General features: G+C 40.3%; 1 protein-coding gene across 2 annotated transcripts in view; it reads right to left on the reverse strand.

The window, feature by feature from the left end:
- The window catches only part of tnksa (tankyrase, TRF1-interacting ankyrin-related ADP-ribose polymerase a), a 109,138-nt gene that overhangs the window by 6,809 nt on the left and 87,957 nt on the right, over positions 1-14,372 (reverse strand). Inside the window, exons 17-26 of one of the 2 annotated variants that reach the window (XM_039614868.1) lie at positions 10,980-11,199; positions 9,863-9,972; positions 8,345-8,533; positions 7,407-7,487; positions 4,946-5,132; positions 4,770-4,849; positions 2,433-2,553; positions 1,626-1,723; positions 872-946; positions 602-707 (exon numbers count right to left, since the gene is read on the reverse strand). In XM_039614868.1, coding sequence (XP_039470802.1) covers positions 602-707; positions 872-946; positions 1,626-1,723; positions 2,433-2,553; positions 4,770-4,849; positions 4,946-5,132; positions 7,407-7,487; positions 8,345-8,533; positions 9,863-9,972; positions 10,980-11,199 — 1,267 coding nt within the window. Of the gene's footprint in view, positions 1-601; positions 708-871; positions 947-1,274; positions 1,474-1,625; positions 1,724-2,432; positions 2,554-4,769; positions 4,850-4,945; positions 5,133-7,406; positions 7,488-8,344; positions 8,534-9,862; positions 9,973-10,979; positions 11,200-14,372 lie in introns of those variants that run through there. The other variant, XR_005613788.1, reaches the window with a different exon arrangement.

Genomic DNA, 14,372 nt, shown 5'->3' on the forward strand with positions numbered 1-14,372 from the left:
ACCACCATGTGATGGCATGTATGGGCTGGACTATCTATGCAAGCTGAATGGGGTGCAGGTACCATCTCGTGATACCAAAAGTTCCAAAAACATTAATAAAAGGAGAAAAAAAAAAATACTGGTAGCCGTCTCAGCCTCCCAGTATATACATGTATGGTATCGCATTCACAAAGTTAGGTGTCCACACTGCCCGCCCACCCAGCAGGTTGCCAACAACACCGTAAACTAGAGTAAAATTCAAAATCACTTCCCTTTTTGGGGGATGAATTGTTTTTTTTTTTCTAGTCCACTTGATGATGGATTCACAGCAAGAGTAATATTAGGTTTAACTAACTGTCTTATACTAAGATAATCTAATTTTGGATTAGTGTGCTTAGCTGTGTTTGTTGGAAGAGTTAATTCCTTTTCAGATGTTTGGTGCATGAGTCAAATGTATTCGTTTTCACAAATATTCATTACAGGAGTGCAAATGTTTGTCAGAGCATTTCAGCATAAAAAAAGGTGCTAAATCTCTGTAAATCAGCAGGACTATACCTGTATTGTATATATAAGGAAGCTCAGTATGCTTTCATATTTTACCACATGCACAGTGTTTATTTACCGTGAAAGAGCATGCGCTCGTTGTGGTGGTTGTGATTCTCATCTGCAATTTCCTTTTGTCTGTGTGTGTATCTTTCCCGCAGCTTCTTATTCACAACCTTCTGAATCTGCAGTCAGAGGAAGGAGGGGAGGGAAACAGCACACATAAAATTGGCCAGTGCTTAATTTATGTCCAGATTGCTTTTTCGTTTTTTGCTTTAAAGGAGGGAAGAAAATAAAAATAACTTATTTCTGTATTTGTACAGTGTGATGTGTGTTTTTTAGGTCATACCTTAATGATGTTGTACCGGCTGAAGACCCCGCCTGCGTTGCCTCCGTCGCGGTGCTCTCTGATCGTGCTCTGTAGCTGAGGAGGAAATCATCAAACATAACAACAATGAATCATCATAAACACTAAACTTTTTTTTCCATCAGATTTCTAAAATGCTCTGAAAGTTAAAATAACTATAAAGTGTGAGATGAAAGCAGCAGCTCATTCAATCAAGAGTAGATGCCTTCACGATGCCTGTGGGGAAATGTGGCATAATACAGCAAAAATACAGGTGTGCAAAATAATTGTAGGTAAAAATATTTCATCTGCTTTTATTCTGGTATTTTAAAAAAAGAAAAAATCAGTCCAGACTTCATGACTGTCATTTTTCAAGTTCTTGAGGAAGAATTACAGATGAAATTACCTGTTAAATTTCTTTTAACATGTGACGGTTCTCATTAATTTCAGCTCATTCACACTGATATCGGCTGTCTCGTTCAATCACGGCTTCTCAATTACGAGAGCAATGCAGTCAGTGGAGCAGCTCCACAGATATGAAACCTCTTGTTCAGCTGGCTGCTGTGACACCGCGTGATGTGTCTTTAGGCACATGGTTGAAATTACTGTTCAAGCAAATGAATAAATGTTGTTTCACACTGAAAGAAATTCATGCAGGTGGTAAGGTTAAAAAAAAGAAAAAAAGAAAGGTGCTATGAATTTAAATGCGGTCAGCGTCAAGTGTAGGTTACGTGTGTTTAAAGGGGCGTTTGCGTACCTCCTCCTCCACAGACTGGAATTCCTTGTCATCCGGTGCCAGGTCGATCAACATGGTGCCCTGGCTGGAGCAGTGGAACGTCAGGTAAGGGTTTGCACCTACGAGCAAATATTTGCAATAGAGATCAAGATGTTTAATTCAACTAAATTATAATTAAAAAGGTAAAGGAAAATTATATAAATGATATTGTTCAGGAACGACAGTCATTTTTACACACAGAGACTCGACTTGACTGACAATCAGTTTCATGGTTTCATGTTAGTTAATGACATATTAATCAAATAAAAAATCCTGAGTTGATTTCAAGTGTTGATTCCAGAAACTGATGAAGTCCAAAGAGGTGCTGATGCAAGTGAAGGAGCGCATCATTAGGTTGAAAAAACAAATGTAAACCTATCAGTGAGATAGCAAAGAGCTTAGGAGACGATAACTAAAGTGGATGATCAGAGTTACTTTCATGGTTAGGAAAAACTACTTCACAACATCTTGTCGAGTCAAAAACACTCTTGAGCAGGTATCACGAATCACTGCTAACCTCTGTGATAGGAGAAGCCTTCATTAGTGTAAGACAACAAGGCACAAACTACTTGTATCTAATCCAAGTGTTTGACATGTAGATATAAAATATGAGTCACATTTCCTGGATAACATATCTGAACATTAGTAGAATATAATGTTATTGATTGTGAAATACGTATAACTGATTGTTTTAAATATTTATTGGCAAGTTTTATTAACACCCCCCCCTTTGAATGCTTTTCCACTCAGTTACACTCAGTGTGCTTTGGTTTCTTCGAGTAGACTGACCTTGCTGGCCTCCCAGCAGTCTCTCGATGCCCTTGATGAGTTTGTGTCTGTGACCGTAGGCGTTGATGCCGATCTCCTTCAGCTCCTCGTGACCCATGTCTGCCAGCACATCCAGTGAAATCTGCCCAGAAATGGCAAAAAAACAGAAGAAAAAAGAGTGCACTTGTTATTTTTCCCATTATCTCTAGTTATACAGTCATTAAAAAATTGATTTAAGAATGCATTAATGTATTTAACAGAAAGTCATGTGTCGATAGTGACAGCAGGTCATGCGGGTCCGCTGTAAAGAGTGATGAGTTCAGTGATCTAAGATGTACCGCGGAGAAAATAGGTCTGACAAATATTCATGAAAAACAGCAGCCGCACAAAGAAAAGGTCAATGAATGGATGGCAGTAATCAAGCCTGTTGATATGCAAATTGACGACGGCGAAGTCATCGCCGCTCTCCTGAATTTGTTCAGGGCGAGCAGAAATGAGATTCATCCTTGAGGCAGAGATAACTTTCCCTCCGCGCTGCCTTGATCACTGATACAGGTGTAAATCATCACAGCTTGAGTAGTCTGCTGGGAGTTTACTGCGACATGCACCGAGGAGAAATAAGCTAAGCAGAAACCTGTCACAACGCGGAGGGGTAAACTATAGCGTTTGACTTTTGCAGATCTCCCTAACAGAATAAAACAATTTGAAGAAAGCACCAAAAACTGGTGAAATTAAAAAAACTGTTTGAAAAACACTAGAATTCAAACTGCTTCTTGCGTGAGAGCTTCACATCTATTTTTATTCTTTAAGGGGTTGACCTCAGACATTATTAAGGCCCTGGGCAAACCTCCTCTTCCTTTACATCAAGCTAGTTAACAGTGAGGCTTGACAAGGAAGAAGCTTCGAAGAGTGCAAAGTTCAAACCATTATTCTGCGATTCATCAAGAACACTGAACGGCAGCAAAGTGCAAAGTCTGCAGATAAATTAAAGGCGCCCATAACGAGTGACAGGTCAGCTGAAGCAATGTTTGTTTCTTTGTCACACCTCTGAGTTCTTGTTCATGTCATTCTGAAGTAGAAACGTAGACACAGCTGAATCTTACATCACTCTGCATCACTTTCAATTTGAATATTAATGAAGGCTTGTTTCCCTTTAGGAGGGTAACTGCACACAGAATCTCCCACAATGCTTCCACCCTGCCTTTTACCAGCTGTCACCTTTCAGTGTTACTTTATTTCACTGTCTGTTTTCTCCTCGTTCTGTGACCTCTTTCATCTCCTTCACTGTTCTGTCTCTGCTTCTCTTTTCTTTTATCTTCATCCATTCAAGCACCTTTCTCTCTTTCTTCCCCTTTGTCTTGATTTACCTTCTTCTCTGTCTTCTGTGGAGATCTTCGCCTCCCTTTGTGTTCTTCACTCTCTATACATCTGCCCGTTTTCCCCAGTTTTCAGCACCAAGATTTGCAAATTTGGTAATGCTCTGAGCTGAATGCTAAAGCCGACGTGCTAAGCAGATGTTTGTGGTGTTTGCTAATTGACTGGCTAATAAAACGCAATGCTGATGGGAAGGTCTGCAAGATACGCAACCATAAATCAAACAATTACAGACGCCAAAATTACTGGACAAATTAAAATTTTGATTGAGCTACTTAAAAGAAAAGAAAAAAATCACAGCTCATTATGTCTACAGCAGGGGTGTCAAAAATAAGGCCCGGGAGCCAAGATCGGCCTGGCAACGACTCCAATCTGGCCCCTTGAATGGATTTGGAAAATGAAGGAGGACATTTTGGACTTTTAACTGTATTTTCACACATTTTACAGCTTTTCCTACTGATAAAGACCTCGCCTGTGACCATTCATACTCCACTAAAGTAATTAAATGATAGATTATTTTACACATTTAGGTTCTTATACCATAAGCCCAAAAAGTCATCCTGAAAGATATCTTTCATTTACTACAGGGGCTTTCTTTGTCATGATAAAAAAAAGTGAGACATACTGTTGAAATTTGGCTTCTTTTTCTTATATCAAGACTGACAGAAAGGGGAGTTTCACTTGTTCGGCCCACATAAGATTAAAGTGGTGCTGTATGTAGCAATCCTTGGTCCACAGCTACATTAATATGATATGTCAATTGTGATACTACAGTCAGGACCATAGTGGTGGACCACAGGATGCAGACAGATCCTGCCATCCTTAGATCCACACACAACAAGTAACAACAACAAAAAGAGGGAGACCAACGAAGTTGTTTTGCTTAGAAACAGGACTGGATTTACGGCAGCCTCTCTTCCTCCTTCTTTTTCCTCCTATTTCACGCTTTTAAAGTCTGACACATCAGAAATGCTGTTTGTGTACCTGTTCCCGCTGAAAGATGTCTCGGAGGTGTTCCAGCCCCAGGCTCTTTAAGAACTGGTTGATGGTCATGTCAAGTAGAGCTGCAGAGACAAAGTGATGTCAGCAGGGTTTTCACAAGTTTTGACTCGTGCTACAACATGAGCGCATGACTCGGACACTCTTGCGCGTCCACCCACCTTCTCCTTCTTTCCTGTCGGAGCCAGTCGCTCCATCTGCGGGACCGGTGGCCCCGGCCACCGTGATGTCACTCAGAGGAGCGGCCAGGTTGTCTATGCTGCTGGCCGCTGACAGGCACGAAGGAGATGGAGACGGAGAGATGACCACACCCCCTGTCGCTCCTGTGCTCACCACATTGGCACTTACCTAAAAGTAAAAAGGCGAAGGTTTGCTTTGAGTTAGTAAGACTTTGTAGAAATTTTCTTTAGTCACCGATTTTGAGTGTTTGAGCTTTCATCTCTTGAGGTGAATTGACAAAGGTAGCGACACGGCAACCAGACACCATAGAAAATCAGTGACATTCAGCCACTTCAAGCGACGATGGATGTTGATTGTCTTGATGTGCAGATACATTTCAAAGGAGATGCATGCAAGGTTACGATGTAGGGTTTCACAAGGGCTTGCAGTTATGGTGTATGGTAATCAAACTAACTGTGAGGTCAGGTTACCTAGGGGACCATTCATCAGAAACTTCAGAGCGGTGTAGTGTGAACATGTTAGCGAGACATGTCAATTTTTTTGTGGCTCTCTTTTACCTGGCTAAATCACCATGGTAACTTAAACCCATAATCTGTCTGGGAGCAGCTTATGTTCCAGGTTACGCTTTAAATTCAGCTGGAAGTGCCTCATTTTCACCGATTCTTTTATTTATATCATGAAGTTACAGCCGAGCAAACTGTTAGTTGCATTGTGAGTGGAATGTGCATGTGATGCATAACATGTATAAATTTTTATAATTGATTCTAAGTAAAGAAGCAAGTTGCTAAGTCTGTTTTACACCTCTGGAATAGCAGTTACACACACACACACACACACACACACACACACACACACACACACACACACACACACACACACACACACAAACACCTGTTCAATCAGTAAGAATAATTTCATTTTGATGATGGAAAAATAAAGTGGTTTTCACATCTCCTTTGTTTGGCTGTGGGACAGTAAGGCTTCAGAGCTTTAACTGTCCTGTAAATATAGCAGCTATAAAGGGGGAAAAAAGCTGCACTGGGACACACTTTGACATTAACATAATTAACTGGAACCAAAATGCTTGTTTAACATTTTAGCACTCTTCACCATGGATAATTTCTCTTATTTATTGTTATATTTTTATTTTTTTAATCACCATTTTATCATTATTGATAACGTCTCTGACCAGAGCAGGCAGTACTCAAAGGAATTATTTTATGCATGAGGATTCTCATATAACATGTGAAACATCCCTTTTCAACGTGAGTACAGAGCCTGAAACAAAAAGTGAGTTTAACAGAGAAAGTCGATAACCATCATTGTGATACCTGCCATCTCTGACTGGGGCTTTAGGGTTTCTTGAGCCAGCCAATATAAAGAAAGCCTGGTCTTCAGTTTAGTGCTGTGAGATACTACAAATTTTGGTATTGATCTGATACCAAGGAAATATATTGCTTATTCCAATACAGATACCAATACTTCTAACTATAAAGACAGCTTATATACGAGACAGCTTCTTAATGACCACATTTTAATGAACACTTAATCACTGTGCTTTTTACTTTCCACTATAATTACTCAAGACAGGCAACGAAACACACCTTTCAGTTTTTCATGTGTTATGAAACCAGGATTTTTGGAGACCTGGACTGTGAATGTGCCTGCCTCTAATGCACTTTGGGTCACCTTGAGTAACATGTCAGTTACTTTTATCTCTTTAGGGCTCCTGCACAGTATGAAAAAGTGGATAAAAGAATAGAATTGTATCTTTTTTTAAATCAGTATTTATATATGTAACGTGTTTTGCAGTGGCGTAATTAGCAGAGGAAAAAAAAAGGCTCATCTACAAACTAAAAATAATGATTTAAGAAAAAGCGTTTCCGAGAGCGGGTTGGGCAGAGATGATACCCTTCCCTGTTCCTCTGCCATGACAGCTGAGGTGAAACTTGCTTTTCTGTCATAACACTCATTCGTGGGGTGGAGCAATGGGCACAAGAAGAACTCATTAATTTTTGGTGCAGATCCAGAGCAACTGAAATTGGCGGAGGATGCCCTCTCTGATCACCCTTCACGTTGCTCACTTTTTTAGTTAATCAGCTTCTATTTAAACGCTGTGCACTGACCTTGTCTGGGTTTGGTAATTAATGTTTGGTTAACTGATTTGTAAACAGAACCTAGATTTTGCACATTTTGGTAATTATGTGACAACATAAATTTGTACGCAGCTCTCGAATGTAGACTTCTCTCAGCGAGACGTCTGTTTAAATATGGAAACGTAAAAATGTTCACACATCTGGTCCGGTCGGTGTTTCGTTTAAGTTTAAATCAAAGCACATTTTTCTTTACATTGAGCTTAAGATTAAAAACTGATATGAATCGTGCTGTCTCTGATTCAACACAGAGACAGCATCTGTGCCTATACTGTGTGCAGACACTCACCACAGTGGCCTGTGGTTTTAAACAACTTGGCAGGGCGTCTGGTGGCATGGCATCAATCAAAAGTGCTCTGATGTCATCAGCCTGCAACAAAGAGACAACATATGGAAACCTCTGAATTAGTTTTGTATGTTTGTTTGTATTTTTTGAACACATTATCTGCAGATCACACCAGGTTGTGTTTCTGAAGCAAATCACTGTAGTGCAACACGTTTTCTGGATTTTTTGGCAAATCTATCATTTTATTTTTGAGTATAAGACACTGTCTTTTCTTTTCTTCTGACTGAAATATGCACTTTCTTGTTTTAAGGGCACTTGTGTTTGTATTTTTTTGTGTAATGCCTTGAAAATGACTAAGAAGCTTAACTCAATCATGGTCAGAGGCTACGCTTTGTGAAGTTATCCCAAAGCTAATCTGGACTAAACTAGAAAATGGCACGTGTGACGTTTTCATTACAGGATCAAACTGTCATGAAGCTTCATCAAAGCAAGCCAAATTTTCCAGGCTTTTCCTGGGACTGCTGTATCCATTTATGGCTTCATCTGATGGTCGATAAATAAACTAAATGCACAGTGTGAGAGGAGCAGCAAATGCCTCTGTTTCCTCTTATCTCTAGCAGAGTTACAAGCCTGTAGATGTCAGCAGCAGTGATGTGCTGTTTTCCAAAGCAGGCTCTCAAACTTTGGTACCTACAGTCAAACAAGGAACCGCGTAAGGAAGCTCATTAGGAAACCTCATTAGGGTGTGAGGAGTTAGAAAGCTGTCTGTTCCACCATCGAAACTTCTGCAAACTCTCCTTATGGCACTCAACTCTGAATAGTTAACCATAACCATCTGAACGTCTGTTTAAGCCAATGTGCTGACTCATAAGTATGAAGACTGTCATGGGAAGAAATTAGGACAGATACCAAAAAAAGTTTCACAAGAAATCCTTTCATACCGTGGCCAAGTCCAGTGGCGTCTGCCCCTCCTGGTTCTTCATAGTGGGATCGGCTCCATGGGCGAGCAACAGCGCGCAGAGCTGAGTCCGCCCTTTCTGGGCCGCTTCGTGCAGGGGAGTAAATGCCCACTTGTCGGTTGCATTGACACACGTGTTGTACTTGATCAGCAGAGCAGCTATGTCCACGTGCTGGACAGAGGAGAGGAAGTAGCGGGGAGACATAAAGAAGAAGAAACAGGAAAGCGGAGGAGAGAAATTAAAACGGCAGAAAATGAGAGCAGATGAGTGAGGAGGTGTCTGGGGGAGGCGAAGGCAGCACGAATAAAAGCATTTAACAAGAGCAAATGTGTGAAGTGTTGCTGAATGAGTGCTACAAAATTATGATCAGGGAAAAAAAAAACCCCATGTAAAAACGGATTGCAAGATTGTGTGAAACAGAAAGCGTGTGAATTATTAAATCTGTCATGATTTTTCTTTTCCCTCCGGTCCTCCCTCTCCTGCTTTTCCCGCTCGTCTCCCTCATTCCCTCGTCGTCTGTCTACGGCTCGTGTCTTGGTGTCAAACAGAATGTAGCTTGTTTTGCAATAACAGTCAGGGACGCTTGAGTATGTATAACTGTTTGTGTGTGCGTTTCCAAAAGGCAGAGCTCATCAAGCTTTCATGCAAACATGTGTTTCATGACTCTTTTAGCAGAAGACTGCTGACAAGCTACGAGCGCTGTGCCACCCAGGGACGACCAAAGATGAAGGGAAAAAGGAAATATGTAAACCTTCAACAGTCGACTATCCCCCCCATGTTACATATGATAGTCATTATTATTGTTGTTTAGGTAAGTAAGATCCAACGTCATAGTAAAATATCACACACTGTGTGCTACACATTTTTTAAACATCCAAAATATGCATATTTGTCAAACTTTACAACAATCTCTTGGGGATGATTTTGACTTAACTGCATTGAGGACATAATATGCAGTTGAAAAAAAGGTAATAAACTGCAATATATGCAATACTGAGCATATTGAAAAAAAATGTTAAAAATCACAATAACATCATATAGTAAATGAAGTATTGTAATAATAGTGTATTTTAAATTTAGTGTATGTAAAACAATATAGTGAAGGGAAGCATATAGAAAGATTATAAGCAACTGAGCTGTTTTATTGATTAAAATGCGCAAGTGTGGTTATTTATTATCTATCTATCTATGTTCATCAGACATTTATACCTTTATCCAGGAATGATATTCTAAAAAAGTTTATGATAAAGGTTTTCAATCATTTTTATGCAAAAATTAACTTGATTCATTTTCATCAGTTTTGCGCTTCAAGTATGAGTTTCAAGTCTTGCTACTCTAAAGTCGAATACAATAAATAAAAAAAATAAACAAATGCACTATAAATATACAGCTGGCCTCAAGTATTTAAGTGATTAATTTGAATGTTAAAGGAAATAAGAGACTTTTTAAAGAAAATATGAACAGGTAGCAAAAAAGGCAAGCGTCGCGTTTGTGTCTTACCCCATATGAAGCGGCATTGTGTAACGGTATCAGCCCTCCTTTGTCCTGCGCATTCACATCGGCTCCATGCTCCAGCAGGTACTCGGCTACCTCCAAGTTGTTATAGCCGGCTACAGAGCACCACAGGCGACGGATTCCACGCAGCAGGACAGAAAGAAAGATGAGTGAGGAGAAACAGAGGAAGATATAAAAATGCAGTCAGCTAATGAGAGAAGACAAAATAATGATAAAGACGGAGTGAATGTCAGCCTACGTTCACGGCAGCGGGACGGCACATATAATCATCTTTTCCTTTTACAAGAAAGTACATCAACACAGAGGGTGCGTGGGCGTGTGTCTAAGTGGTCAGATTTATTCAGACCTTTCCAGCAGTTTCTTAACTTCTGAAGTGCCAGTCATGCAGCAAAACCTCTTCTATTTAAATATACTGCATCATCACGCAGAAGAAGTGTGTTATATATATATATTAAGACACAAAAAAATCCATAATAGAAAGGAGGAGTACGTGTGGAAATTCGCAGGAGAAACAGGAAGCAGTTTTTGGTCTTTAAACTTTCCTGACACAATTATGCACATTTTAGGGCACCAAATTGAACAAAAGCAGGATAAAAGCAACCTCTAAATTATGACCCATATTGTAAAAGAGTTAAACAAAACTAAATGCTCATTTTCAGCCTTGAGTTTGCGTCTATAATGCGTTTTCATAATTCAGGACATCGTCTGTGGTTTGTACTAAAAGGTGAATTTTTAATGTAAATTTATGGATGATTAGATCAGCGAGAATCTCATTAGGCATTTGTGCGTGTGTTTATCCCCATGAGGGGCTTTAGCAGGATGGTGTATCAGCCGTTATCTCTGAAACTGATGTCACAATGATTGCACACCTTGAATATATACATAATAGTTTGTCTACCATTAAGGGGACAAACGCTGTCTTTGCTATCAAGACTTTAAAAACCGTATTACGTGAGTAATGTAATTACGAGGTCATTCTAGGTCAACTGCTCGAGCTAGTCGTGCTATCAAAATGTGGTGTTTTGCTCTACCGATAAAATTAAGACGTAATTATAGATAAAAAGGTTTAAAAAAAAAATGTGTGTGTGGGCGGCTTTTTTACCTGCAAGGTGCAGCGGAGTCGAGTTGCGTCCCTGCGTGTCCCGACAGTTAATGTTGTCGGGGCTGCATAACTTTTGAACCCTAGCCAGGCAGCCTTTCTTAGCAGCGTCCAGCAGCGCGGCGTCTCCTCTGAGCAGGTCCTGGATGTCTGTGTCCCCGTCCTTCACCAGGTCCAGAGGCGTGTTGCCGTCCCTGTTCTTCTTAGTGGGGTCTGCTCCATGCTGGAGAGAGGAGGCCATAAAAGGGGGAGTTACACAAGGAAAAGAAAGATGGGGAAAAATACGGGCAGATATGTTCTAGAGATATTTATCCAGTGTGTGGAAGTGCACGCCGACATCATTAAACAAGACGGCGGCTGCAGTCGGGGGCAGGATGAATGTTGGAGGCTGTGTGGTTAATCAATGACAGGCCATTTTAATACAGTGCACGCTCGCCCTTTAATTCGTTCTGGCAAGTGATTTCTAAGGAAATGAGCAGCATGTTTGGAACGGAGATATTAATTTGTCACATTGTATCTGGGCAAACTCACAGCTAAGGATGAAGATATTTATAACGTACGCTTGGTTGCCATGACACTGAGTGCAGACAACTCCCCCACCCCATCATCATCAGAGGACAACTGATCTGCGATTATCAATGAAATGCACTGACTGGTGAAATTTACTTTTTTTAAGCATACCCTGATTATTCAAGAAAACACTGAAAAAAAAAAACTTGTTTGTTTGACGGGTAAATAAATGGAAAAATCTGATCCATCTCCAATAAAAAGCTGTTAAAGCTCACAACAAAGACAGCAAAACAGATAAGAGATGTAGAGGATTTAAGTCTCATGACAACACCACAATTAAAAGACTGAATACTGCTATACTGATTAGATACTTTTCTTTTACATGGACATTAAACAAACAAGAAGAAACAGTCCTCCACACGCTGAATAATCTGAACCCGCTGGAAGCGTTTCACTTAGACGAGTAAGAAATGACGACAAGTGACGAGTGAGAAGAGGATGGATGAAGGTAATTCACCGGAGAGCAGAAGAGAGGAGGTGGAAACGAAAGGGAGGTAGAGAGAGGTGAGGACAGGACACCCAGTGAAGTGGAAAACACCACATACCCCGGGGGACGAGGGGAAAGCAGACATTTTCATCGCTCAGCTGTCTCCTAGGTTGCGGCTCAACTTGTCATTTCATTGTAAGTTTTGAAATCCGCTCATTAAAATTGGATGTTGTGGGACCACTCCCCTGGGTATCCACTGCTGGTCTGAAACTGTCCTTTATAGAAATCTCTCTCATGGCTCTCTATCCCTCTATTCAAAGTAGTCTGAACCTTTCCCTCTCATGATTTTTTTTTTTCTCTCCTGCTCCTCAATTTCCATTATCTCTTCACTGCTGTCACTCACTCACACTCTCAGGAAAATTAGACTAGAAATAATTGGGGACATTTACATAGAAACAAAAAAGGAAAAAAGATAGTCGACAACGCCAGACCTTTCGTGAACCCTTATCTTTCTCATAGGAAATGCAATTTACAATTTTTCGTATCTGCTTACAAATGAAATGCTATACTAGCAGCTTAGTGAAGCTCCAGTGTTCTCAAAAATGACTAAAAACAAGCTCATTTTTAGCAGGTGTGATTTTAACAAGTTGATCGCCGCTGTGTAGTCTGCTAACAGGCTTAGATTGGGACATCGAATGAAATCAACTGAGCATTTTTTTAAAGTAAAATGTTGCTGGCTACATTATTACAAGTCCTTGAAGGTAAAACTGTAATTATGGCATCCAATATATGTCGGGATTTGTATGAAATATTAACTATATTGTGTAGCTACAGGAACATTTAGAAGATTTTTTTTTTTCGTAGTTTATAAAGGGACTGAATAAATGAAGGCTTGGCTCAATTAAGCCACCAAAAGCTCCTGGCAGGAACCTGCTTGCTAGTCTTTGTAGACCCATGTTAAAGCTGTCTGCTGTCACCTGGGGGCAGTGTCAAAAATATGTGGAATAACCAACAAGCTCCTGTTGCTGCTGGTCCTTTAGCTTGGCTGTGCACATCACACAAGTCAGAAAAGACAAAGAGCTTCTTTTAAGTGAAGTGAAATTAACTCTGAAAGAACAACAGAAACTGTCGTCTGCAGCTACTGTCTGTGATTCTTATCTGTGTTTCTTTGCCTTGTTATTTAACATCATTGTCACTGAACTTTCCAACCAATTATTATACTACCCAGTACCCCAAATAGCTAATCAGCCAATCACATGGCAGCTACTCACTACATTTAGGCATGTACACATGGTTACGACGACCTGCTGAGGTTCAATCCAGCATCAGAGTGGGGAAGAAAGGTGATTTTGAGCGTGTCATGGGTGTTGGTGCCAGACAGACTGGTCTGAATATTTCAGAAACTGCTGACCCACTGGGATTTTTCTCTTTAACAACCATCTCTATGGTTTACAGTGAATGGTCCAAAAATAGAAAATATCCAGTCAATTACCCGGACGGAAATGCCTTGTCGATACCAGAGTTCAGAGGAAAATGGCCAGACTGCTTTGAGCTGGCATAAAAGGCAACATTCACCCAAAATAACCATTCATTACAACTAAAGTATGCAGAGGAGCGTTGAACCTTCAATGCAAGTGACTCCTGACAGTTGAGGCCAAAACTGAGGCTATGGTTGGCACAGTTTTACCAAAATTGGATGATAGAGGAAGAAACAAGACTGCCTGATCAGATAAGTCTCAATTTCTTCTGTGACATTAAGACTGTAGGATCAGAATTTGGCATATACAACATCAAAGCAGAAATCCATCCATTCTTATATCAACAGTTCAGGCTGGTGATTTAATTGTGTGGAGGGATATTTTTTGGTGCTTTCACATTCTGACTTAAAATCCCATGAACAACCCAAGGTCAGAGGAACAGCTCTACAGCTTCAGAAATGTGACCCGAGGCTACAAATACTTGGTTTATTACAAAAAGCAATCACGACTGAACAAGAGGACATCCTTAAAGAACTTGAATATCATCAAAGGAAACTCCAAGCATAAAAATGTCACAGCCTGATTGACAGTTGGTCTTTTCCAAAATGATGTTGCATATTAGCATCAGACATTCAGACAGATCATAACTCACTCGAGTTCACAAACTGCATGCCAAGTGCTAATGAGGCAGATTATACTTAAATTGAGCTGAAATTCATTATCCTCTCACACCAACAACGATGATGCTAATGTGCATTTTGCATGTCTTACAAGACCCATTCCTCAGAAACTATCTGGGTACAGGGAGCGGATGCAGCGGAGTTTTAATTTGAGCACAAATCCTACACAAAAGGAGGATAATAGAAAGTTAACAACAAACAGAGAAGACAAAGGAAAAATCTAGCGTTGAACTCCGCAACA

The sequence above is a fragment of the Oreochromis aureus genome, linkage group 7 (assembly GCF_013358895.1).
Source record: "Oreochromis aureus strain Israel breed Guangdong linkage group 7, ZZ_aureus, whole genome shotgun sequence".
Classification (NCBI taxonomy): Eukaryota; Metazoa; Chordata; class Actinopteri; order Cichliformes; family Cichlidae; genus Oreochromis; species Oreochromis aureus.